This window comes from Prionailurus bengalensis, chromosome E4 (assembly GCF_016509475.1).
Source record: "Prionailurus bengalensis isolate Pbe53 chromosome E4, Fcat_Pben_1.1_paternal_pri, whole genome shotgun sequence".
Lineage (NCBI taxonomy): Eukaryota > Metazoa > Chordata > Mammalia > Carnivora > Felidae > Prionailurus > Prionailurus bengalensis.
The window spans coordinates 33123844-33150975 of record NC_057360.1 but is presented as its reverse complement, the minus strand read 5'-3'; the positions used below and the strand labels follow the sequence as shown (position 1 = coordinate 33150975).

Sequence of the window (27132 nt, the reverse complement as noted above, 5' to 3'; positions counted from 1 at the left end):
GCAGGACAGATAAGGAAAGAAATTCTGATCTCACCATCTGGTCTTCCCTGCCTCCATAAGGTTGGTTATATGAGGGGCCATCCTCCTCAGCCCTCAACCCTCCCCAGCAGGAAAGACCCCTGCACTCCAACCCAGGCCTCCTGAGTCTACCACAGAGCCTGATGGAATAAGCAGGGTGAGTATTAAATCCAACCATATTGACAGAAATAGGAAAGACCAGGCAATTTCTATGTCCCAAGTTCCAACCAACCAACCATGGCAAGTCCCAAGTTCCAAGTTTTGTTCCCCACCCGCAGTGGGGAGAAGTTACCACACTGACCTTGAATTTTTTGACTTTGAGTTGCTGGAATCCCAGATGCTAAATCCATGATGTTAAGTTGAACCTACAGAGAGATGGAAAGGGAAGGCCTGTGGAAGAGGTAAATGGGGTGCCCCCAACGCCCCTTTCCACCAATGTTGCACCCCCATCAGACTTCTCTGAGGCCCTTCTCACCTCGAACCTGAGTAGACCATGGATGTGAGGGCTGCCAGCTGCACTGAGGGAGCCAGATGGCCACTGGGCCCTAAATGTGTGTGTGTGTGTGTGTGTGTGTGTGTGTGTGTGTGTGTGTAGACAACCACACCTCTCCATTTAAAAATACAGATATCCCAAGAATTTCCTGATTTCCTTGGGTCAAAAATAATGGTGAGATATACAATGTGCACGTGAGGGTTTAGGGAATATTAATTTTCCAGACACCTAGGATGAATGAGAAGGTCCAGGGCCCAAGGATTCATGGATGTGGTAACCACACTCTAGACAACCCCAATTTTAACTATGCTTTTCCTCTTTAATAAAAACCATTCAGGGTCACCTGGGTTGAGTGTCAGATTCGATTTCACCTCAGGTCATGATGTTGAGGTTTGTGAGATCAAGCCCTGCATCGGGCTCCACGTTGATCGTTGAGCCTTCTTAAGGTTCTCTCCCACCCTCTGCCCCTCCCCTGCTCATCCACGTGTGTGTGTGTGTGTCTAAAAAAAAACAAAACAAGACAAAACAAAAACAAAAAAAAACAAAAAACCCCATTCATTGTATGGGAATTCATCTGCATTTTCCAGAGTTTTCATATCAACCTTCCACGAATCAGGAAAAAGCCCTGTGTTCGGATCTGGAGTCTCCGGAGTGTGGTTAACAAGCAGATGGGGTCTGCTGTAACCCAGGAGGACTTGCTCCGGGGAAGGAACAAGGCACCGCCCACAGGGAGGGCAGCACTCTGAGCACTGGGTGCCCAGGAGAACAGCTCTGAAGGCTGCTGGAGCCTGAACCAGAGAAGGAAGGACAGAGAACACAGCAGCCCTCCAGCGGCAGCTGCTGGGTGGTGAGAGGAAAGGCAGTCACGAAAGAAATGCAAGAATCTGACCCCAGGTGAGAGGAGTCGAGTCGGGGAGAAAGTTCTGAGCCGTTTCTAGAAGCAGTTTCTCCGTTCCAGCTCAGGGTTAAATTCTGGTGACACAGAGCCCCAGCTTCTACCTGAATTTCCCCAAGGGAGAGGCAGAGGGATTAAACTGAGAAAGCTCATTCTGGTGTTAAACTTTACCAAGGTGAAACCAGAGATCAAATTAAATGTGTGTACTTTGCTCACGTGAATCTAACAACCATCTCAAAGTCCTTGCACTGAAGCAGAGTCAATTTTACCCTCTCCACCGTGGGGACTGTGCCAACGAGCTTGGAGCGGTGGCTATGGAAGAGGGGAAGAGGGCACGGTTGGATTATGCAGGGCCCTAGATGTGGTTTTAAAATATTCCTCCTGAGTAGCAAAGGGGACAAACAGCAGATATTCTGAAAGCGGCCAGAGAGGTCATTATTGGAGGGAGCAGGAAAAACAGCAAGGTGCACTGACGTCTTCTCCAGTGGCTGGGTGACGGTGTGAGCAAATGTGATGTCAGGGACCTCCCCTCCCCCACCAACCCGTGCCTATTTTTCCGAGTCCCCTCTACCTACCTTCCCCCCGTCCAGATGCCCGTTAGGCCTCTGGGGCAAGGACTGGCACCGAACATCCTGCCAGCTCTGAGGCTGGCCCTGACGGACCCGGGGGAAGACGGAGGCGCAGTCAGCAGCCAGGTACTGGTACACCTGCCAGGTGTTGCCGAAATCTGCGGACCGCTCAATCAGCATCCCGGCGGGCAAGGGCCCCTGCAGAGACACAGACAGGGTGGGGGCCTGAGTGAAGAGAAGGGGCCACTGGAGAGACAGCATCACCAAAAAGCCTCCTAAAGATGCACTGGTGGTCCCTGAGAATCACAGTGAGGGAAGGAGAACGGGGCGAGAGGGAGCGGGTGGGCTTCAGGGCATCCAGGTCCGACGGCAGACACCCTGGCCAACACTGGAAGGCCCCATCGGGTTTTCCCCAGGGGGACCGTGGAAAGCAGGAGAACGGTGATCTACATTCCAGAAGGCATGATTATGATCCTAGTTCAGCGCACCATGCAGGTGGCCAGGCCAGAACATTCTCCCACGGTACTTCCCACAGTCAGCTGTGAGAGGCCCTCCAAACCTCTCTCCCCACGTCACTGGAGAGGTCTTTCTAGATGACTACTTGACCATGTCACTCCTGCTCCAGGCCCCTCAGTGGATGTGCATTAGCTAGAGATGAAATGCAAGCCTCTCAGCATGACACGTTGTGTCCTTCCACCCTCGGTGGTTTCACCCACTTCTCGTGGCTTTCAATGCGGTCTTCGTGCTGACGGCTCCCAGCTTGGACCGTTTCCTCCAAACAGACCCACAGCAGGCCCTGTCTCCTGTGGCAGCGCACAGCCCCCTGATCTCCCAAGTAGGCGCCACCTGATTTCCTTGTTCACTCTCACCTCAGTTAGGCCCTCCACCTACAGACAGAATGTCCTTTTTAAAACATAAAATGGACTGTGTCACTCCTCTGCCAAAAACCCTAGAATAGCTTCCCACTATTTTTTTCCAGCTTATTGAGATCCTATTGACCTCTAATATATGTAAGTTTAAGGTGTCCAACATGATGATTTTTGACGCATGCACAAATTGCAAAATGAATACTGTAATAATTAACACATCCAGCCCCTCACATAATTACCATCTTGTGTGTGTGGTGATAAAAGTTAAGATTTAGACTCTTAACCGCTTTCAGGTATATAACAGTGTTGTTAAGTATAGTTACCAGGCTGTATATTAGATTTCCAGAACTTACTCATCTTGCAGCTGGAAGTTTGCACCCTTTGACCAATACCTCCCCATCTCCCCCACCCCCGAACCCCTGGCAACCACCATTCTACTCTGTTTGCTTGAATTCAGCTTTTTGGATTCCACATATCAGGGAGACCACATGGTGTTTGTCTTTCTTTGTCTGACTTATTTCACTTAGCAGAATGCCCTCAAAGCCCACCTATGTTGTCACAAAAGGCAAGATTTCCTTCTTTTTTATAGCTGAATATCCCATTGTGTATAGATATATAGCTATAGATTACATTTTCTCTGTCCATTCGTCTACTGATGGACACTGGGCTTGTTTCCATGTCTCGCCTATTGTGAATAATGCTGTGGTGAACATAAGGGTGCAGATATCTCCTCGAAAGGTTGATTTCATTTCCTTCCCATATAGACCCTGGTGGAATTGCTGGATCCTATGGTAGTTCTATCTGTAGTTTTTGGAGGAACCTCCATATTATTTTCATTAGTGGCTGCACTAATTTACATTCCCACCAACAGTGCATAAGGGTTCCTTTTTCTCCACATCTTCGCCAACATGCGCTTCTTGTCCTTTAAGACTAGCTGTTCTAACGAGCGTGAGGTGATATATCAGTGTGGTTTTGATTTGCATTTTTCTGATGATTAATGGTGTTGGGCACCCTTTCATTTGCCTTCTGGCCATCTGTACATCTTCTTGGAAGAAATGTCTACTCAAGTCCTCTGCCTGCTACTCTTGAATAAATCCTAACCCCTCACCAAAGGTGAAGGGGTCCCGTCTCCTCACCTCATCTCATGCCCTGTGCACCTCCATCTCTTCAAGCCATGGGTCATACCAAGTTCATTCCCTCCTCAGAGACCTTTGTTCGGGTTGTTTCTTCTGCCTGGAATGTTCCTCCCCCTGGTGGGTTCCTTCTCAATTTTTGTTCTCAGCTTAAATGTCACTTGCCCACAAGATTTTTCATACCTATGCATTCTTCTGCCCACATCCTGCCCACTCTACCCCATTCCAGAATTTACTTTGTTTCCTTCATAAATGTCACCACAATTTCTAATAATTTATTTGTTGGCTGCCTGTGTTTTCTTCCTCTCCGGGAGCCCAGGTTTCCCAGCCTTTACACTGTCCATATTTGGAGTTGGATAATTCCTTGTGTGGACCATCCTGATCACCGCAGGATGGTTAGCAGCATCCCTGACACTCACTAGACACCACTAGATGTGTAATAGTTACACCCACAGTTGTGACAACCAAAAACGTCTCCAGATCTCCAAATATCCCCTAATTGAGAACTACTACAGTAAACCATAGGCCTCCTTGTCTGTCTTGTGCACAGTTGCACCCCCAACACCTAACACACAGGAGGCACTTAGTCATTTGTTGAATGAAGAATGGATGAATCTTTAGTCTACTTCCTCCCTCCCCATTTACATCTGCAAACTCATCTCTCACCAGGTGGTAGCCTCCACATCCTTACTTCTCACCACCTTATACATATTTTCCCTTCCAGACCTTGTGTGCATTCCCTTGCCCCCTCCTCAATTACATACCTTCTTGCCTCTTGCCTCCAGGCCTTTGCACTTTATGGTTTTTTCGCCCAGAATGGACTTTGCCCTTTACCTGGTTATCAGTGGCCTGCAAAGATTCATCTTTTCCTGGGTACATGCTATGACTTACTCCCCAAAGACAGATCAAATTGGATGCCTCACTCTGTGCTCCCCAGCACCTCTTCCTAATCAGAGTACACATCATCTCACTGTTGGTCCTTTGTCTTCCTGACATACACTGAAGCAGCATGACAACCATGATTTAGCTTTATTCATATTTTTATCCCTAACACCTGGCACCAAACCTAACCTATAACCAGTGTTCAATATGTGTGTGGCAAGAATGGACAAAGGAATGAGTGAGTAATGAAAAAGCAATGTGACTAACAATATCCATCCAGATGAATGTTGCCCTTCAACGCTGTCACCTTTAGAGACTGGGCATTTATTCAGATGATGCTGCCATTTCTCAAAATACTTTTGACCTTTTCTTGAGGAGAGGATCTCAAAGTTAACTTTCTGAGTCAAGTAAGAAATTAGATCCTATTGCATCTTATTCACGGTTCATTCTAACTTCTGAAAATGATTTCACCCTTCCTGATCTAATCTTATTGACCAAGCTTGATCTTTAAGTATTTGACTATTTCTGTAGAAAGAATAAAATCAAATCTTCTCTGAAAAAAAAAAAATGACTCGTGACAAATGAACAAAAATGTTCCCTCCAAAAGGAGTATCTCAGGATGCTAGTATACAAGCAGAATCCAAAAGTATTCTGGGAAGTAATAGCAGTGAGTGAGTAGATTGTCCACCAAGAGGGCTGTTCCAAGAGCACATCTTTCATGGATATGGGCCACTTATTGGCCATTTATTAAACTCAATCTCATCTGCAAAATTATTAAACACATCAAGAATATACACCTGTATAATAATTGACTGGGCCAAGTGGAATTGGTACTTGGCAGAGCTGAATTAATTAGATGGGTCGAGGATGGGGGATGCAGAGAGAAAGTGGATATATATCCACTGCAAGGCCAGGACAGGGAGCCTGGAGGTGCCACTGTGCTCCCAGGAGTGGGCCTCTGTTGTCACCATGATAGAGATTCAGGGTAAGTGTCACCTCAGCCTAGGGAAGTGGCACCTACCTACCATATGATGCCATCACCCTAAGCCTAGGGAGACAAGGACACTGTGCTTCCTATAAGCCCAAGCCCAAATGGCCCAGGGTCCCCCTCTCCCATCCACTGCCATCCTTAGGAAGCACACCTTAAAATCCATCATGATGTCTTGAAGCTGGAACCTCCTGTCCAGGTCCAACTGCAGAGAGACAGGATTCACATCTAGAAGGACAAAAAGTAGAAACTTTAGACCAGGAAATTCTACCTTCCCAGCCCTGAAGAAGGCTCTGGACTCCACTAGCTCTCGGAAGTCAGAAACCTCGATCCTCCAATTCTCCTCTTGGAGAGGAATGGTACCAGCATGCTTTTACTTATATTTCCTACTCAAGATCCTATCTGTCCTTGGCCAAGTTTCCTTCCCATCATCTCTTGATGACCCTAACACACTAAGAGATTTCAACTTGTCTGTTCTACAAGCCCCATTCCTTCAACGAGCTCATTGTAACTAATGGGGTGAAATAAAGGCATTTCTCTCTTGCTCCTTTTACCCATTCCTTGACTTCCAGCAAATTCTTCTAGCTACAGCATTCAAAAGTTCTCAAATACAGAGGCGGTAGGTACTGCCTGTTAACCACACATGTCCCACCTCCATAAGAAATGCCTAGAACACCCCAAGGGTTCCCAGGAAACTTCCAGCCACCCCCACGCTGTGGGAGCCTCCACCAGTTTATGCCCTTACAGGCGGCTGGCGCTTACCATTCTGGGACTGCCACCAGCGCATGGGGCCTGAGGATGAAACCACATTCTCCACTCGGTGGCCGTTGTAATTATGAGGCAACCTGGAGTCACACTTGCAACATTTCATCCGCCACTGAGGGACAGGGAGACAAGAGAGCCTTGTGAGTGGGGTCCAGGGAAGACTCTCCCTTACGTCCTGAGAGCCTAGAACATTCCCTCTGTGAAACCCTACCCCCAGGGATCCACTGATTTCATTAATACCCTTGGAAGGATTAGCCTCTTAAAACAAGGCTATTGTCATCTTTGACTTTAATTCTTTTGTCTCCCTCCTAACACATAGCAAAGTGAATAGCAAATAGGTGTTACTGCTAGGAAAGAGATGTGAGGTAGCAGCAAACTCTGGTACAGAACATTGCCTCAAAGAAAAACTTGGAAAGAGTACCAAGAGCAAAACGAAGAAAAGATGAGGGATTTGCATGAATGTAGCATCTTCTGTGTGCTAGGTACAGGCTGGAGAGTTTTAGATCTCATCTGACCTAATCCTGGAGGCCTGGAGAAAACTGGGTTTCTGAGCATGAGGGAGAGGGGACACAGCAAAAAAAGGACAAGGGAATTTGGAGTTCCATTCCTAGCTCTGTTACCCCATCTTCTAGGCTCAGTTTTCTCCTGTGCAGGTAGAGTGGAGGTTAGAATACAGTCATTCAATCATTCAGCAAATATTTACTGAGTGTGTACTATGTGCTAGACCCCGCTCTGGGCCCTGGAGTCATACTAGTGAACAAAATGAAGACCCTGCCCTCAGAGAGCCAACATTCTAGTAACATTTCAATGATCTCAAAGGCCTTCCAGCACTGACATCTGAGACTTGAGGACCCTTCTCAGGTTTGGCATTCCCTACCCACAGGAGAGAATCTAAGGGTCCCCCACCAAGTGGAGCTTTGTAGGTAGGTGGTCCCAAGGCCAGGAATGTTGCAGCCTTGGGGCTCAGGGCAAGAGTTCTCACATGAAGATCGAGGCAGCCAAAAAAGAAACAGCCTCACTGGGGAGCTCCCCCACCAAATCACACCTTCCTTGGCCTGCCCAAGCCCTGGGGTGACACAAGTGACACAAGAACTGAACCCCATGGACTCCACAGCAGGTGGATACCAGCAAGCAAAAGAATAGGGCCATAGAACATGACCCTTGTTCTTTAAGTTTATGTGTGTGTGCGTATGTATGCATGTGTGCATGCACACTTACCCCCCCACAGAGACAGCACAACCTTGTCCCAGCTCCCCCATGCAACACAAATAAACTCTGTTTTCTCTGAGTAACCAAGGCACCAAATCTTGTGCCCAGAGTAGAGAACACTATTCGGAGGGCTCCATATTCATCCGCAAGTAGAAGCAAGGCTTGGACAAGAATCTCCTTCTGGGTTGGGACAACCGTATCTCCAAACACCCATGCTTCTGCTTTCCCCTAAGGCCTCTACTCACCAGAACCAGGGGAAAGCTCTGGTTTGTCCAAGGCCTTTCTGCTCCTGAACCTCTAGCCTGACCAGAGAAGGTGATAAGCCAATAAGGCTGATGTGATGTCTTAGAACGGGTAGTGTCCCCTGCACTAATTAACGTGACAGGTCAGTCCCAAAGGGATTGAGTTAATATGCTGAGCCTGTGCCTGGGGTTATGGGAACTCCTTGCCCAACGCCCATCCTCCCTCCCCACGGCTGACAAAGCTTGGGACAGGGCAGAAGGAGAAGGGGAGCCAGGAGTCCTGGTTCCTGGAAACTCTACTTCCCACCCCGCTTTCCAGTTCTCACCTGCATATGAGAGAATTGTCACCCATCCTGCTGCTCAGAGGTTTCTTCATCACGACCAAACGTGTTTTGTTAAACAATAATTTTTTGGTATTCAATGTTCAGATAACGGCTGGCATGCATGCTCTGTATGGAGCACTCAATGCCCTGTCCTTTCCTTGCCCAGCTACATTTTCCTTCAGGGTTCAGATCTCCACTTGAAATGTTGGGCATTTATTGTCTATTTATTTGCTTATATTGTTTGTTTACCCTCTGCCTCCTTCTGCTGAACACATATACTCCACGAGGGCTTCCTCTCCTGTATTCCCAGTGCTTAAAAAAGTGCCCAGCACATAGTAGGGCCTTAATACTTAATGAATAGCAAATACTCAATGACTGCTAACATTGTTATTATTACTAAACATTCCCTTACTGCAGTCATGGAGTTTAAAACGAGGGGTGGGGAAGAGAGGAGGTAATAGAACATCAACATTATGTGACAGAGAGCTTACCGTGGGCTAGGTACTGTACCCAGGTAATAAGGCGTATTTTTCCTATTTTACATTTGTGAAAGATGAGGCTCAAAAGGCTAGTGAGTTTTCTGCTGATAGCCAATGTCGGCACCAACACAACACCAGAGAGGGTCCCCTACAAACCCCCCCTCCTCTCCCTCTTTCCCTCTCCCTTCCTCCATCAATGTTGCCCTCTCACTTCTGCTAGGAAGCCAGGTGGGTCCACAGACATCACGGAAGCACAGTAAAGGGTGACAATCTCTGTCTCACTCAAAGGGCTTGGCCTCACCGTGTAGCTGACCATGGGGGAATGTAAGGTGGAGAAAGCACTTTGGGAAGAAAGCTGGTTTCTCAGGCTGACCCAGCTCAGTTAACACAGAAACTGTAGATGTGTCAGTGGCTGAAATAAATACCTGAGCACTTAAAATAATCCTTTCTGGGCAAGAGAAGCCTCTTGCTGGAATCTGACTCTCCTCCAGAATCCTATTTTGGTCCCTGGCAGTGAGCATGCCCTTCTCCCCACTCTGCGCAGCCTCTCAGGGGCAAACTTTTCCACTCCCCATCCTCCGTCTACACTCAGCACATGTCCTGCAGAGAGACAAGGGCCAGCTGCCTTCCGGCCGCCTGTCACCAGAGCTCTCTCCTCAGCTCTGCTGGGACCTGATCCCAGCCTGTTCCCCGGCCAAGCGAGCACCAGAAACAAGGCTCTTTCTTTCCTCGGGCCTGGGGCACAGGGGCTAGAACAACTCAACCTGGAACTGAAAAATGACCTTCATGGTCCCAAAAGATGAAATATTATGTAACTATTAAAAAGATTGGTCACAGGAAGTTTTCAATGACATGGGGAAAATGCTTACCATATTTTGTTTTATGAAGAAAAACAGTTGGGAATAAATGTATATAGGTCATGATCATATATATACACACATATATATATATCATATATATGTTTAAAGGAATATAATATAAATATAAATAAATATAATATAAAAGGAATATATATATATATATTTTAAAGGAATAGAAAGTGTTTGGAAGGACATATACCAACAGATTAGGTTGAACAGATGAAATTACTTCAGCCAATCTGACCTACAAAAATGGCAATGGCATGCAATTTAACCTAATATATCTGGGTAATAGGATAATAAGGAACTCTTTTCCTTATATGTTATTCTTTAATAATTTTAAACTTTAGTACCTTGGAGATACACACACACACACACACACACACACACACACACACACACACACACTTTTATGCCCGGGAAAGTAGACATTATAAAACTAAACAAACTAAAAATCTCCAGGGTGTTCAGTATGGGCTTTTTATCCTGCCTCCTGGCCCAGTCTTCGGAGTCAGCTGGGGGTACCCAGTGCCTGCTCCACTTCCCTTCCACGTGTGCAGACACTGATGGAAGATCAGATACCCTCGTGGGCTTAAAACCTACGTGCTGCTTATCCTAGTAACATAGCTAAAGGAGGGATTTATTACAATCCTTAGAGACAGGCTAAGCCAACAGGCTTGGGCCAGGTATTTTAAGTAGCTCTGCTCGTCAACTAGCTAGCTGGCTGGAGACCTGAAATAGAGCAGCTTATGGCAGAAGCCCATGTGAAGACAAGTTGCTAACTTTCTCTTTTCCTCTGTATCTCAGTTTCCCTTTTTATCTATTCTTGAATGCTTATATGAGTACGTGTATAAACGTGTGTGTGTGTGATTATCAATGCGAGGTTCTTCCCCTCATGTGTGTCAGGCGCTTCCATCTCTCCCAGAGGTGGAAGGTCTCAGCTGCAGCAGCCTCCCTCTGGGGTCAACTAGTGAGCATTCTCCTGGCTGCACGACCTCAGAGACGCGGCAGTATTATCAGTTCAGCCTGTCAGGCCTCCAGCCAGTTTGGCTCCTACTTACTCTCCATCTGGAAAGGTTGGGCCTCTTCCCTCATCCTAGAGCTTTCTAGAAGCTCAGCAGTCTGGGGGGAAGAGAAACCCTCCCAGAGAGCTAGGGGGAGAGCAAAGGAGAGAGCAAGAGCCAGCAGGAGCCTGAATCACAGTGGAAATGGGTGGGAAAAGGAAGGTAAACGCAAATCAAAGCTCTGTGCCTTTGTAGAACACAGAGCTAACTCCAGGGGGAAATAGGAAAACAGCCTCTGGTTTTCATGGCCCAGTTCCCTGCCATGAGCAAGCCAGTGGCTGCCTGTGTCTATCTACGGAGATATCATCAGGGTCATGGCTGCCAGCCAGGGCCAAAAGAAAGGAAGCCGAGACCAAAAAAAAAAAAAAAAAAAAAAAAAAGAAAGAAAAGAAAAAAAATCCAGCTGCCTGCAAGAAAAGACATTCTCTCCACTTCAGCTTCCTCATTGGTAATATGCAGGGGTGGAATGAGATAATGAAGTTCCCTCTTGCTCTAACATGCTATTAGAATTCTTCCCTACTCCAGCTTATCTGCTCAGAAGTTTAAAAACACTCCAAACAAGAATGCAAAAAAAGGAAGAAGAAAAAAAAAAGACACTGACCAGATGCTGTACTAGAGCAATACTCTTCTCAGCTAAGTGGGCAGAAGAAGGAGCCCTTAAGGTCATTGGTCAGCAAAGCCTCCATTAAACCCCACTGGGATCCAGAAGCCTCAGCCTTTCTACATTCGTGGATATTGCCAGTAAAGGTCAAAAGTTGGGTTCCACTATGGTGCTGAGTGGGAGGAAAGCCCCAGTTCTATAAAGCACTTTCAACTTCATCTTCTCTCATCATGAAATAACATCTTCACCAAAGCCTTAAGCACTGCCCTTATCACCATCCAAAGTAAGTTCAGTAGGCTGACTTTCTGAAGCTGATTAAAGATGATGTGCACCACACACCCAGAAATTACACTGCACCAGGCTCTCTCCTGAGCACTGTGCATACATTATCTCCTTCCATCCTTCCAAAATCTCTGAGGTAGGTATTTTACATTAAATGATGGGTCTACTCATTTGACAGATAAGAAAGCAAGTCTTAGAGAGTTAAGAAATGTGTCCAAGTTCATAAAGCTAGGAAGAGATGAAGCAGGGATTTCTGTCCCAAAGTATCTGCCTTTAAATTTTCTATTCCTGTTCTGATCCAAGGGACACAGTGGTGACTTGGCAGCCACTGGCAGGGACCAGAGTTGGTTGTCAGGATGCTCCCTCCCTTCTTCCCTGGAAAGGACAGCCTCAGCCCCAGCCTGGACCTTTACAGAAACAGAGATATTTCCCTAAACCTGAGTGCAGGGAATCCTTTGCCTGTCTGGACCTCTGTAGGCTCTGCCAGTAACAATGGTTCCTATAGCCTCCAAAGACAAAGAAGTAAAGTAGGTCTGCAAAATGTTGCCTAGAGACTTCTAGAGACCTGAACCCCAAAAGCAATTGAGTGAGAGACCAGGCCAGCAAAGTTTGAGGCCACCTGGTTGGTCCAGGCCTTCCCATCACATCTTTCCCTCCTCTTCTGTACTTTTAGCCTACAAGCTGTGCTTCCCAGCCCATAACAACCAGGCACCCAGAATCTCACATTCCACCAATCCGGGTTTTTCTTCCTTCTGTTAGCAACATTATCCCCCAGTGTCCCTATCCATTTCCTTCTAGCCCTCAAAACTTACCCATCCTGGGTTTCACTTTCTTGGAACCCTTTTCAAAAGCCACAGCTCATTTTCTGACAAGCAAACCCTTGTTGAAATATAAATGGTTGATGATATGGTGCCTTTCCCAAGAGCGTTTGTATTTTAAACAAGGAATTCAACAATGCTTCATCCAAAAGAGTGAATCCCCAATGGCAGGAGCTTTGGAAGCTTCAGAATGTCTGAGAGCTTCTGGGAAACGGGAGGGCAGACATTTTGGTTAGAGACAGTCTCAAAGTCTTCTGTGGGCACAGGATAAGGATCTCGGGATATATATGAACATATCCTCTGTCTACACATTAGCCATGCCAAAGGTTAAGAAAACAGACAATTGTCAAAGAAAGTCAGTGTTTGTTGGGGTTTGTGCATGTGGGTGTGGGTGCACTTACATGCATGTGTGCAAGTGTGTGCCTGTATGTGTGTGTGTGTTGGGGAGGAGGGGATGTGAACTGGCTACTGCTCTTCAGCTTGTTTCCAAGAGATCAAAATGACAGCTATTTCATTTACACAGCTAATTAACCTGAGGTGTGCATTATGTAAAACTGTTATTAAGGCAGCTGAGTAATTAAGTTTTCCCCAGAAAGGGAGGGAGTGGGAGATAAATAAGCATTTAGGGGAGCAGACACAACATTGGAGGAGCCATTGTCAGAAGCAGAAATCAGGGCTGGGAAGCTTCCAGGCAAAACCCACTAGTTTCTGGGGAGCCTGCACCAGCCCAGAGATGATCACATAGCATGGCTCAGCCCCTGCCAGTACTTGCCTGAGAGAGACCATGAGGAACCTAAAGGGTCACACACAGCCCAGCCATCTCTGAGAAGCAGGCAGAGATGCTAAAGCTAAGCAAACATGAAGGCCAACTAACCCAACTCCTTTATCTTGCAAATGGAGAAGTGGTGGTCTAGAGGGAACCCATGGGCTAGTAAGGTTCCATCCCTAATCTAAGTGTCACAGCCAAGATCAGAACCAGAGAGTCCTCACTACTGGTCAGGGTGACTTCATTGACCATAATTGTCTCCAGAGTCTCCAACAGTCCACTGCAAATCAGATTGGGAGCAGCCACATGGAAGCAGAGTGGGCTGGCCCAAGGATGGGTTGATTTCCATAAGTATGTGAGTGTGTGTCCTAATCAGGGAAGAAATGCTCAGGAGTATGATTCACAGATGAGGCAGCCTTTGCACGCAGACACAGGTGCCAGTAGGCAGGTGTGTAAGGGAAGAGGGGATGGAACATTTAGCATCTTGCAGACACTAGCCATGGTCACTTTGTTCATTCCTTTGTACAGTCCTCACAACAACTCATTGGAGTGGGTGCTGTCATTACTCTCATTTTTCCAATGAGGAACTGACGCTCAGGGAGAGCACAGAAGCAAACAAGGATAAGGGGGCAACACAGATGTTCTTGGAGCTTTAGGGAACAGTGAGTTTATCCAGAGGTTAGCTAGGAGCTAGAGGAAGGAGAGCGAGGAAACAGGGCCATCCTGGTAAAGAACAGCCTGGGCCCAAGCTTAGATAGTTAAAGGTCAGGACCAGAGGGGCAAAGTTGGGGGTGGGGTGCCATAAGGCCAAGCTGACCAAGTCCTATGTCCATTGCAAGGGATGCAATATGGATCCCAAAATCTCAGAAGCAAGCTCTTGAGGCTGATGGGGTTTAGCTACTGAGACCAAATCAGGGAGAGGAGGTAGGATGCCAACAGGCAAAGACTGGCACACAAAAAAGGAGCTACACTCTGAGACCAGGAGCTGGGAGAGACAATTTTGGAACTGGAAGGAGTCCCCACTGCTCCTGCAATTCCCATTCCACTGAGTCCCTCTGGGGTGGACAGCAGGGGAATGAGCAGTGCAGAATGTCCAAGAGTCATAAATCTCCAATGAGAGCTTGCATTCGTGCCACATCAGTGGGCAGGCAGCAGGTGCTGGGTAAGGCTGTAATTGGCTCAGGGCTCGCCATGTCACAGAAATAGAACAGAGGCACTAACCAGAAGCTTCGACTTAAGGCAGGTGTGTATCTCAGGGCAGGAGCTGGTAGAAAGGGGTAAGGGGGAGAAGGGGGAGGGGAGGGCACTAGCAGTGAGGTTCTGCATCATGTCTCATCTCCAGCCAGGGCTGGCCAGGACACCCCCCATCTCTAAGTACTCAGAAAACTCGACACCTGTGTGTTTCCATCAGAAATTTGGGGTCCCAGCACACACCCAGGCCCTCCCAATAGCTCACAGAGATAACAAGTGTCACCACATGAAGTATCATGAAAATAGATTGAGATAGTTTATATAAACCTTTTACTATGATGTCTGGGACACATAATATGTGCCTAATAAATTATAGCTGCTATACATACCATTTGATAATAGAATAAATTAAACTTAAAAACTGGAATTGGAACTCAGCAGAGTTAAAACACTGATTCCTAAGTGTCATCACACAGCCACCACAGCACCCAGTGTGTGTCTTTAGTGTATGTCTTCATGGCTGCCACCCAACAGCCTCTAGGAGGTGAGACAGGTAAGAGAGAGGATGAGAAATGACATAAGGGAGGAGTGGAAGGTAGGGGGAGAGAAGCTGGTTTTCGACAGTCAGCTCATTTCCAGAGAAAGTTGGGGCCAGAAGCAAACCTACAGACACTTTCATCTAACACTCACTCATGGAAGAGGAAGGAAGTCTTGGAGAGGGGTAATATCTTGCCACAAGTTAGTGGCAGACCTGGGACTACACATTGCATTCAAGATGCCCTATCCTCTACTCTTGAAAAGAGGTTGCATGGCTTTATTCCCCCTTATAGAAAAGAAGAAAAAAAAGCCAATCCTTCTCAACTTTCACAGTGGCAAAATAGCTGATATTTATCCATCCCCAGGGTTGCAAAAGTCTAGACTTCTCTTTTGCAAGCACCACTTTGCTCTCAGGGGGCTATTTAAGAGCAGGAAAGGGAGTTGGCACCCTGGGCATCTGAGAGAGGCATAGGGCAGGCCAAGGTGAAGCCAAAAGCCCAAGGCTTTGGGGACAGAGGCTGTCCAGACAGGGCTGGGGTTGAGGGGACATGCCAGGACAGGGGCTCTGACTTCTCCTTGCTTCTCCTTCCAGAAGGCAGGCCAGCCTGAGGAAGGAGGTCAGCAGAAGTCTCCCTGAAATTTTTAGACATACCCTAGTAGCATGATATTTTGAGGGTGTGTAGGAAGGGGGTGGCTAAAACCATTCTGTTGCCTAGAAAGCTCAATATTTCCAGGTCCCCTGATGCGTGTGGAGTAATCTGGGCCCACAGGGAGTACTTGTCTTATGCTGACCATCTTACCCAACACTGTCAAACAGGGTTTCCTATATCCAACTGGGTGAGCAGCAGAAACCACAGCCATCTCTGTTCAGTGCCTCCAAAGCCACTACTCAGTACCATCTGTCATTAAAAGTAGCCAAGAGAACACTGGTGACAAGAAGGCCAGGGAGGCCCAGAGGCGGTATCAGATGCCACCTCCATCATCCCAAGGACAAGGACTGTCTGGAAAGAGGACACCACAGGCTCTCTGTGAACCCGAGTCTCTTTCATGGCAATCAATCTAAAACCACTTCCTCACCCACTCCTTTGTCCAAATCTTTGTCTTTGGGGCAGAAAGATGGCCAAATGAGACTTGCAGCTGGGAAACAAGAAAATGCTAAGTGATTTCAACCTTGGTAAACATAAGGCACCAAGAATGATCCCCACCTTATTAAAGAGAAAAGAAAAGACGAGTGCCTGGGTGGCTCAGTCGGTTAAGCGTCCAACTTTGGCTCAGGTCATGATCTCACAGTTCGTGGGTTTGAGCCCTGCGTCAGGCTCTGTGCTGACAGCTCAGAGCCTAGAGCCTGCTTCAGATTTGGTGTCTCCCTCTTTGTCTGCCCCTCCCCTACTCGCATTCTGTCTCTGTCTCAAAAAATAAATAAACATTAAAAAAAAAGTTTAAAAAAGAAAAGAAAGCCAAAGTTCCTACCACAAAGGTCCACAGGCATGTAGAAGAAAAAAACCCACAAAAGCTCTTTTAAAAACTCAGTTTCCTAATCAGGCAATGTCAATTGACAGGTCCTAGCGTTTGAGTTTCTGGATTTGTTCAGCTTGTGTTCTGACTTATCAGCTGAGCTGCCAAACCTCCTTTCTGGCCTCATCACTTCTTGGTCTATCCTGCTGATTTATGTTCTCCAACAGCAGTTGGGATGTTTCCCACTTTGCCTGAGTGGACCAACGAGGCTGAGAGGCAAGCTGGCTCTTCATACATGATAGTTGCAAAACACAGAAGGTAAACTGCAGCTTATAATCATACATTGTTCCGCTAGCTCTGTCCACTCATATCCCAACACTGGCCAAAGAGATGGTGGCAAACGAGTAACCATGGCACAACTTAGCTCATCCCACAGCAAGAACACAACCCAGAGCACACATCCCCCCACCTATGCTCCATCAGCCTTGACTTCATCCACCACAGACATGTTAAACTCTACATACTAAAGGATCGATACTCATCCCATTGTCTGTTCTCAGGACTTGAAAACCTGTCCTGCCCATGCCCAAGGACTGGGGAGAGATTTCAGTTTTATAAGCAGAAGAAGAAAAGAGCCATCCCGCTAATTCTGAGTACATGTTCTCTTGCCCAATGAAGGAGAAAATTCTGTCAAGGCAGTGATCTGGCCTTATATGTTTCTTGCATTCTCCACAGTGCATGAAGCTGGGGCTATACCAAGTACATTCCAGGCATTCTGTGAACAAATGGCAGACTCACACACAGCCCAATCTTGCCTTTTCCAGCCCTGGAGGCCATGGTGGTAGGGCCTACCTCGCCATACTGGGTGCAGTAGGTCTCAGGCTTGGTCAGTCCACAGGTGGATGAAGCATGGAGAAACCGGGTCCTCCCAATGAGCAGGTCCCCAATGGGTGGATAGCAGGCCCCACGGGAGCAGGCTTGCTGGGCACACAGGAAACTGGGCAAGACTGAAATCACAAGGGTGCTAAGATACAGCCTAGAGAGAGGAGGGTCCACCAGGCCACCCAGTATCCCCCAGGGAAGCATAAATCAGCTAGACTAGCATGCTCCCACTTGGTGGTGGTGGTGAGGATTGCAATCCTGATGCTGCTAGGTAAACAAAACAAAACAAAACAAAACAAAACAAAACCCTGATTTCATGTTCCATAACCCATAACTTAAAAAGGAAAGGAGGGGAAACACTGGCAACCAATAACCCTGGATGATCCTGAAATGTGGCATCCATATGTGGCTTGTAGAGTCAAGTTGCAGGCACATGCTCAGCCACCAGGACATACTCCTCAATCTCTTCACTTGCAGCCTGGCCTCTGTCAGCAACCAGAGCAGGGCTGGCTGCTGGCCATTTGTGCAACACCAGGAGATGCCTGCATTCTTTCTACTCCTTTATCTGCAAAGTTGACCCAGCCATACTTAGTGAGTGCCCAGTTACAGACCACTGTAAAATCAAGCCATGATGGCTCTGGAACCAGCCAGAGTGAAAGGCTAGGAAATTAGCTGTGCAGAGCACTTGGGAAACCATGAGCCACCCTCAGGTAGAAATAAGAAGATCACTTAGGAACCTCTCATCTTCTCTAAAGGCCCAAATGAGCAGGGAAACCTTATGGGTGCCCCAGTAGACAAGTGCTCCAAGCTCAAGGACTACAGGGTGACAGATGATGTTCGTACTTTGGTAAGCTATCCTCTTACCCATGGCTGTCACCTCCCTGCTATATAACAGGGCTTGGAAAGACGGGAATGGATACTTACCAAAACCCAGGAGTAGGAGTGGCCTCATTTTCAGCCAATAGGGGAATCCCCACAGAGGACCTCACCTGGGACAGAACAAAGCACCTTGGATTTAAAAAATCCATAAAACCTCTGGGGCATACTAGCCCCTTTTACCTAGGATCTTCACCTAGGATACTTCCGAGCAGCAGGTACATTTGTAGCCAAAAGCTTGGAAAATGTCAGAGCCCTGAACCCATGTCTGAGCTGGCGTGTGTCTCACAGCATAACCTGGGAAAATGCCATCACCTCACAGACTTCGTCTTCCCCCCCTGAGATGGAAGGGAAAGAGGCTTGGCCCTACCCTGCCCACACAATCGTGGGGAGCAGAAAGGGCTGGGCCCTTTGCAGAAGAGGAGCTATAGAGGCCTTGTTACTACTCCAAGAAACAGAGTTGGCCTTTCTCAGGGCTTGGCCCAACATCCAGGCCCAAAGGTGAGTGGGTCAAAGTGACTGAGGGCCTGGAAGCGAGCTCTCTCTGCCACTGCCATGGTCTCCAGTACCACCCAGGCCACCCTAAGGGTGAGACTGTGGTGGCCACGATTCTGGGCTAAGCAGGTAGCTGGGATGTGATGGGAAGAAAGGGGAGCCTGGCAGAATTTAAAAAGTGAATGACAATTTCATCTGAACTGAAAGCAACTCAAAATGTCTCCTATTTTGGCCTGGGCTGTGCAGGAGGGAGTCCCCAGAATGGGGATTCTGGAGGCTGAGGCTGGATACTCAAAGGGTCCCTCTGGGGGACAGGCAGGCCTACTGTGCTGAGGCAAGCCCCACCCCAGCTCAGGCAGTACCCAACTCTGTCTTCGTTTGGATGTGTGCCCTGCTCCAGTGACAGCCACAAACTCCCTTGGCTGGGGTGGAAGAATGAGGCGGGGGGTGGGCGTATGTGCAGGACAAGGCATGGCCACAGAGGAACCTGGGGACGCTCCTGGCATTTTTAAATTATACATCCTAATTCATCAAAATTGTTTTCCAATCCCTCCCAGAAGATTCAGGGGCCCCAGGAGGAGATGGGTGGCCTGATGTTGCGCAGCTAATCATGGCCTAAGAGGAGACCCGTTTTTTGGTTTTTCATCCAGTGCTATCTCTGTGCTTCCACTCCCGGGCTAGAATCTTCCAAGACTAGGCATCTGAGTGGCCCTTGGAAGAGCTCTAGCTGGGCCAGCCCACACTTTCTACTACTCTTTGTGCTCAGCCCCGATCTGAAGCTGCTTTTTTATGTCACCGAGACTCGTATCAGATGTGAAAAAGCAACCCAAACAATGGCAGACATTTAACCTAGCCTTTGGAGGTGAGCTTGCTTGCTTGGGTGAGCTCCCAGGAAGGACTGAATCAGGCCCTGTAGCCAGGCCCCAGACACCCAGAGATACAGACAGCCCTTCCCCCCTGCGTCTGGCCCTCACCGGGCAGGTGAAGGCAGGTGAAGACAGGTAACATACCTTGCTCCGTGCTGCTTGCTCTTCTCTCTCCAGATGGCCTCTGAGAGCACCCCTTGAATGTGGGGGCTCCTCTCCTGGCTCCCAGTTTTTAAAGAACGGCCTCACCTCTGGAGACTCCCTGGCTGGGCGTAGCCCACTGCAGGGCGGGCCTCAGGAATCTGGCGGCTGGCACGCCCATCTGCCGTCACAGCACCCCCACCCCCCCAGGACAGGACTGGGCAAGTGGGTCGGTCTCAGAGGCCTCACAGCGAGCTCATCAGTCCCTAGCTGCCCATGGGTGTCCTGGGTGGGGGGTGGTTGAAGGGAGCCACTGCAAACAGAAAGCACCAGGCAAATGTCAGTGACTCCAGGGGGGCAGGGAACGGCACTCACATTGTGATAGACACCACACTTGGCACTTTCCCAAGGCCTATAGGGGTCAGCTTCCTCTTGTCTCCTGGACCACCCTGGACAGAAGGCCAAGCAGAGGACACAAAGGTCAGAGCTGTTATACAGGGTATTATTGCCCAGACCTGTCACTGGGCTACAAGGGGAGGAGAACTAAACATCCAGGACCCTGGAAAGCACCAGACCCCTCCCAAGGAGGGGGGAGGGGAAGTGGAAAAACCCTACTTCGTGGGGAATTTGCAGACCCTTTAGGTTCATCAGGAAGGGGTCGAAGCCCAAGGAAAGCTTAAGAGGAATAAACAGGAATAAACTCTAAATGCCTACCCTCCGGCTCCCTCTGCAGGTTGGCAGGGAGCCCCAGGACAGGTAACTACCTGTGAGTCACTGCCCCCAGCTCAGTAAGGGCTGGTCTCGGGGCCCCACCCTTCCAGGGCAGGAATGCCAGCCTGCAGGGCCAGAAAACAGACCTGACCACAAGTGGTGGAAGGAAAGGTTAACCACAACTAGACCCACTTCCCCTGTCTGCCCCCTCCCCCCACCAGGCCTGAGAACACAGCTTCCTTTGTGGGATTCTGGGTGCACCCTTACCTTAGGGCCCCTGGGCTGAGGGCCACTGTAAATGGCAGTAACAGACCTAAATGGAAAGGCTGGTCTCAGAGGACACTCATCCCCCAGGTTAGGGTCAGAGAGGGCTTTTAGAGAGATCTGGAAGGTCACCCAGTCCATATCTTGGCACTGTTGAACTGGCATTGTCTTGGAACACTGCTCACTGCCTCAAAGTTTCTATTTAAAGGAGACTCTTAAGTATCCAGTCCAGTCTGTCAGTGTCTCCTAAGCAAGAAGTTCTCTACAGTTTGAGGGGTAAGTCCAAGAAATTGGTTGGAGAACCCTTAAGGGGAAAATGTAGAATTTTGTGGATTAAACCGGGCGTTTCTAATCTTAGGTTCTAATTTAGTCCAGTAAGCTTAGGTGGGCATGGGAAGTACTATAATTAGCAAATGGGCAATAAGTTATTTACACACATAACAAACACTCCAATAAATGTTAGTGTCTTGACCCCTGTAAGAATTCCAGTGAAATCTGGTTTAACTCAATAAGCCAGAGTCAGTACGAACAGCTCCCCTACATGGGCCAGCCTCTGCAACAGGAACACAGACAGACCCCCATCACATCCTGCAGAGAAAGGTCACTGCTGACACCCACTCCACCTCCTGGGGCTTAGAGTCCACCCGCCTGGTCTGTGTCTCCCCACTTCTCCAGCTCCCTGAACTCTAAGCTTCCAGGAAGTCTTCACCCTCCTGGAACGGCCCCATCCCTTGCCCACCACCAGGAAAGAGGATGTGACAAAGAACTCGTTAATAGTTAACCAGCAGAAGGAACCGGTGTGGCAATCCCAGACTGTCAGACGAGGTGGGGCAGGTGTGTGGTGGGCCGCACATTGAGTGGCTGGGCCCTTCAAATCCCCCTCCTTCTCCTCCCTTATGAGGCCAGGAGCCCGGGTAAATAAGCCGTTAGTGTTTCAGACTTCACAGGCTGGGGCAGGCCCCAGGAGTGGTTTCGCTTCGCAGAGGGAAATGGCAATTGGTCCGTTTGGGCACCCCCCACACTCTGGGCCAAATCCAGGACAGTGTTTCTGCAGACCCCCAGGGTAGGCTTGTCAGCCTCACTCCTCAGGGATACTGAGCACTCTCCAAAGGGGATCTAGAACCCTCAGGATGGCAGGGCCCCAGGCACAGGCTTTGAACTTCAGAACCCAATTTGTTCAGAGACAAGAAGCCTAAAATAGAGCCAGAGGCTGGGTTAGGACCTGGCCAGGGTTAAAGGGCAGGTGGGGGCCTCACTACAATGCCCCAGCCTCCCTTCTGTGTACTCTTCCCTCTCTAACTGCTTCCCATCATCTCGTTCTGGAGCCCTCAGCACCACCACCCTCCCACCAACACCCCCCCCACACTCCTCCCACCAGCCCTGGCTCATTAGAACTTGAGCTTAGGGAAATGGCTACTCAAGTTATCCTTGACTCCGGTGTCTCTTGCACCCACATCATCCTATCAGGAAATGCTGTTAGCTCCCCTTCCAAAGGCAAACAGAACCAATCACGTCCACCCTCTTGGCCTGAGCCTCTCTTCCTCAGACTTCTGCAAATCCTCGAACTTTCCTCTTCTTCCTCCTAACTGGTCTTCAGTAGACCCTCTTCTGTTCAGAACCCTGCACTAGCTCCCCATTATGGTCAGGGTCAAAGCCAAAGCCCTTAGAGACACCTGCGAGGCCCTACGTGATCCAAACACCACCATGATTCCTCTGTCTCTACTGATACTGCCCCTCACTCCTTTCACCCCAGGGGCATGGCCTCCTAACTATGCCTCCAAACCACCAGGCTGCTTCCCTCCTAGGACTGTGCTGCCTTACCTGGGTACTTCCTCCCCGTGGAACACTGTCCCCTGGGTGTCTACAAGGCTAACTGGCCTACCTCTTTCAAGTCTTTGTTCAAATGTTACTTTCTCAATGACTCTGACCACCCTATTTAAAATGACAAGCAATTTCCCTGCCCAATCCCTGTCCCCAGCCCCCAGCACTCCCAACCCCACCTATCCTACATTATTGGTGGGCTGGGTCTTTCTGGTTGTGATGTGCAACACTTACCAGCTTTCCACCAACTATATAGCTTACCTATTAATCACGTTTATTTTCTGACTCCTTCCACCAGACTGACATGTTCAAGAAGGCAGAGATTTTTGTCCCTTTTGTTCACTACTGTTTTCCAAGTGCCTTGAAATAGTGCTTGGCACCTAGCAAGTGCTCACTCTTTGTGTAACGAACAGGTTCACACCGAAGTGTAAATAAGGGATATAGTTGAAGGAGTCCCCATGCACTGTGGGTGTATTTGCGTTCTCAGAGGGGACAGTCTGGGCCTCTAGTGACCGGAATGGACGGCTTATAGTGGAAATTCCTGTGGCAGTCAACAGCAGAGAGGGGGGTCTTTCTGGAGGCACCTACCCCCAGATTACATAAATGTCACCATGTTGATGTAGGCAGCATCCTGTGTGCTTATCAGTCATTCCTGGCAATGTCTCTGTCAGGGTGTGGGGGTGGCATTAGAATCTCCAGTCTCCATTATCCATCTGTCAGGCTCAACCCATCCAAATTGTCAGGGAGATCAGCCAAGATCTGATCCATGAGGGATCAAGGGATAGGGAGCAAGGAGAGGTAAGGAGAGAAGAAAGGAGAGGAGTTAAAGGCGGATAAGAGAGCCTGGTGCAGGCTGTGAATGCCGGATCACAGGTGTCGGTAGGAAGAGGCCCCAGGTGACTAAGGCCCAGGCACCACCTGAATATGGTGAGTCATGGCTGAGTCTTCGTCTGTGGGACAGGGTAGGCTCCAGGAACAGCCCTGGGGATTCGCCATGTGACTCAAGCTGGCGTGGCCCTTCACACCTGCACCATAGCTCAGTGGCCCAGACATTGGTCACTCTTCCGTGCGCCTCCCCCAAAACCAGAGAGAGACAGTTTATTATGTTACTGAGCACAGGCAAGAACCCAGCCTCAGACAGAGGCCAGCAGAACAGGGGCCTGGGATGCCTGTCAGGGGCTGACTCTATTTCGTGCCCTTCTCTCTCCCCTACCCTCACCTCCTCAGCCTGAATGTCTGCCCAAAGGACAACGGCACACATTAGCTTGGGCCTGAGGTCCAGGAGAAATCAGGCAGTCAACTTAAAATAACTACAGCTAACATTTTACCAAGTGCTCAGGAAGCACTGTTCTACACCCCTTGTATGTATTAACTCATTTAATACTCACTACATCTCTGTAGAGGATGGCACTTAATCATCCTTCCTATGCAGATGAAGAAAATGAGGCACACTTTCAGGAACTTGGTTCCAGCGGAGGACTGGTGTTAGCTGGGGGCTCCTGGGGAGGCAATGATGCTGTAGGAACATCCAGAACAGACACCATTAAGTGCCTTCCTGTTTGTTTTCCACGTTGACAGGCTCTCTTGTGTGGGCAGAGATGAGGAAGGGGCTGGCATCCAAATTCCCCATCTCAGAGGCTCAGGCACATACTGGTAGGGTTTCCCCACCATGCTGACAGGGAGCTGTTCTGACTGAGGACGTGAGTACCCTATAAGGAATGGAAAGAGAGAGAAAGTAGCCGGAAACACATCACAGTGACCTAAACACAGTGTATGTGACAGGATGACACAACTTCTGCCTCGCCACAGGAAGGGGGAATCCCCTCCCCTGAGGTCAGGCTCCTGGGTCACCTCAGCTCCTTCTGTCTCCCAGGGTACACCCCCAAATGCTCCACCCTTCCCTCCTGAGGGGTACAGCTCAGTGTAGCCTGCAGCTTGCTGGAGTAGAAAGCTGGCCTATGCCTGGCCCATTGTTGGCTGGCTTCCCAGAGAAGAGGGAAGAATATGTTGGCATTTCTACCACCTGTACTGTGGGTTCCTGACCTTCCTCTAGCAGACAAGCCAGCTCATGACCAAGCATTCTCCACCCCAACCGCCTCTACCTCTGCTGTCCAGTCACTGTCCTCAGGGTATTAGGTTTTCGAGATCTACACCCAACCTCTGTGACCTTTGGCCACAGAGATGCCATGTGGAGCTCCCCATGTGGCCATGGCCCAGCCGGAGAGGAGAGAGACAGATGCCTGAAGGGGGCAACGTGCAGCCACGCGGCAGGTCAGCAGCATTTGGGGAAGACACGGAGGGGGACTGTGGGCATTTGCCTCAGGAGATCTGCTCCCCGAGCTAGCAGAGGGCTGCCAAACAGGACTTCAAACTTCTAAATACAATCCCAGAAAGGGCCAGTAGGCCAACAAACTGAACATCCAAATGTTCAAACTGGCGTTTGTTGCCGGAGTATGGGGAAGTGAGCACTTCGAGGTTTGAGGGGGGAGGGGGGCATCGGTGTATCTGGCTTCACATTTGGAATTAGCCCCAACTAAAGGCTTTTAATCAGCACCTCCTTGCAGTGCTTGTGGCCGCAATAGGGTCCACATATGGACTGGAGGATCTCGGAAATCCTGGTCCTAGCTCCAGCTCTGCTACTCAACTAAAGTGTAGACTAGGGCAAGCCCCTCGCTGGGTCTCATTTTCGTCATTTGAGAATACAGGTGTTGGATTTTACTGGTTCTCAATCCAGGCTGTCCCTCAGAACTACTTGCAAGACTTACAAAATCACAGACTTAAGCCAGGCCCCACCCCCAAATTTAATTGGCTTGCAGAGTGGCTGGGGCATCCAATGTTTCTGAATCTCCCCTAAAGCCCTCTCCAGCTCCAGAATGTTCTGCTCTCAGGGTGGACAGCAGTTAAAGCCCGGACCTCAAGGTGAGCGAGGTGAAGGTGAAGGTCTTGACTCTGCACCCCCAGCTGTGTGCTTTTGCACAACCCAAACGGCTTGCCTACAATGGGAATATTAGCCATCTGCCTCGTGGATCCTTATAAAGTTTAAAGGAAACAATGCAAACTTGTGGCCTGGCTAGGTGCGTCCTCTATAAAAGATGTCTGTGCTCACGTGCACATCACATGCAGGCGTCAAGGCCTATGATAAGCAGAATCTGCAGTTGTTCTTATCAAAATGCAAATATCAATCCCATCCAGATATTTCATAGCTCACTTACCGGGCAGCAGGCCATCCACGGAAGCCCCAGGGCCCAACCCGAAAATCTGTGCTTTGTGCATTCCACTCTGTTCCTTAGGGGCTGCAAAATCGTCAGAAGCCATGACTTGGACCAGAAGGGATGAGGGGACACTCCGGGGGCTAACGAGCTAAGCTCCCGAGAGCAGGGCGATGCTCCCAGCATTCCTGCACAGGGAAGGACAGAGGGTAGAGGGCAGGGAGTGTTTACAAACAGAGGATAGAGGGCAGAGGAACAAGTGTAAGGATAAACAGACTTACTGTTTTATGGCCATCAAGATTTAGCAAAACCAGAGTCCAACACCTGATAAAGATAGGAGTCAAAGCTGGTCTGGGCAGATGTTTTGTTCTTAACTCGGGGCAGCTGCCTAGCAAATCTGAGGGCCATAGATAAAAGGCACTTTCTTTTCCTGGGGCCTTTGTTTTACACAGATCAAAGCCTGGGCAATATCCCAGCAGAGAAGGGTGATGAGTCTTTATCCAATCTCATTCCTTCCCCTGAAAATGTGAGTCAAAACTGACTCCCTTCTGATCTAAAATACTGATAAGAGATTTAATACTGATAAAGAGGGAAAAGTTGATGGGATACTGTTAAGTGGGGTGGGGGGTGGAGAATTAGAAAATAAACGTACATAAAATCTACTTAACTCGAAAGAAAACTAATATTCAGAGAGAAGACACGGAGGAAATAGCCATGTTAATATTTCCTGTCTCTTTCTTTCTTTAAAAATTTTTTTAATGTTGATTTTTGAGAGAGAGTCACGGAGTGCAAATGGAGAAGGAGCAGAGAGAGAGGGAGACGAAGAATCTGAAGTAGTCTCCAGGCTCCAAGGTGTCAGCACAGAGCCTGACACAGGGCTCAAACTCACGAACCGTGAGATCATGACCTGAGCCAAAGTCGAACGCTTAACTGGGGCCACACAGGTGCCTTTCTTCCTTCCTTTCTTTCTTTCTTTCAGAGAGAATGAGTGTGAGCGAGGGAGGAACCAGCAGGGGAGGGGCAGAGAGAGAGGGAGAGAGAGAACCCCAAGCGGACTCCACACCTAGTGCAGAGCCAGACACGGGGTTCAGTCTCACAACTGTGAGATAACAACTTGAGCAGAAATCAAGATTGGGATGCTTAACCAACTGAGCCACCCAGGCTCCCCTTCCTGTCTGTTTCTATTTCTCTGCATGCCTTCGTCTTCCATAATGAGCATATTTTATTAGAATCGTCAGTAAACATAAAGTAAAAAGCGCCAGGGTGAAGACAGTAATTTTTGTTCATCTACAAACTATTAATCCATCTCTCTTTGCTCCCTCCTCTGCCCTGAACCACTATACCCAGGGACCGCCCAGGAGTTCACTACAAATTTTCTAAATCATTGTAGATTTTGTAAGATATGGCTTCCCTTTCTTAAGAAAGATT

General features: G+C 48.7%; 1 protein-coding gene across 2 annotated transcripts in view; it reads right to left on the bottom strand.

Annotated features, from left to right (window-relative positions):
• Positions 1-27132, bottom strand: part of LAMB3 (laminin subunit beta 3) — a 61742-nt gene that overhangs the window by 17577 nt on the left and 17033 nt on the right. Inside the window, exons 3-11 of one of the 2 annotated variants that reach the window (XM_043568914.1) lie at positions 25708-25892; positions 23884-24204; positions 19703-20012; positions 18246-18310; positions 17292-17446; positions 6610-6724; positions 6002-6075; positions 1982-2173; positions 320-383 (exon numbers count right to left, since the gene is read on the bottom strand). In XM_043568914.1, the coding sequence (XP_043424849.1) occupies positions 320-383; positions 1982-2173; positions 6002-6075; positions 6610-6724; positions 17292-17446; positions 18246-18273 (628 nt within the window). In that variant the 5' untranslated portion in view covers positions 18274-18310; positions 19703-20012; positions 23884-24204; positions 25708-25892. The remainder of the gene's footprint in view (positions 1-319; positions 384-1981; positions 2174-6001; positions 6076-6609; positions 6725-17291; positions 17447-18245; positions 18311-19702; positions 20013-23883; positions 24205-25707; positions 25893-27132) is intronic. The other variant, XM_043568915.1, reaches the window with a different exon arrangement.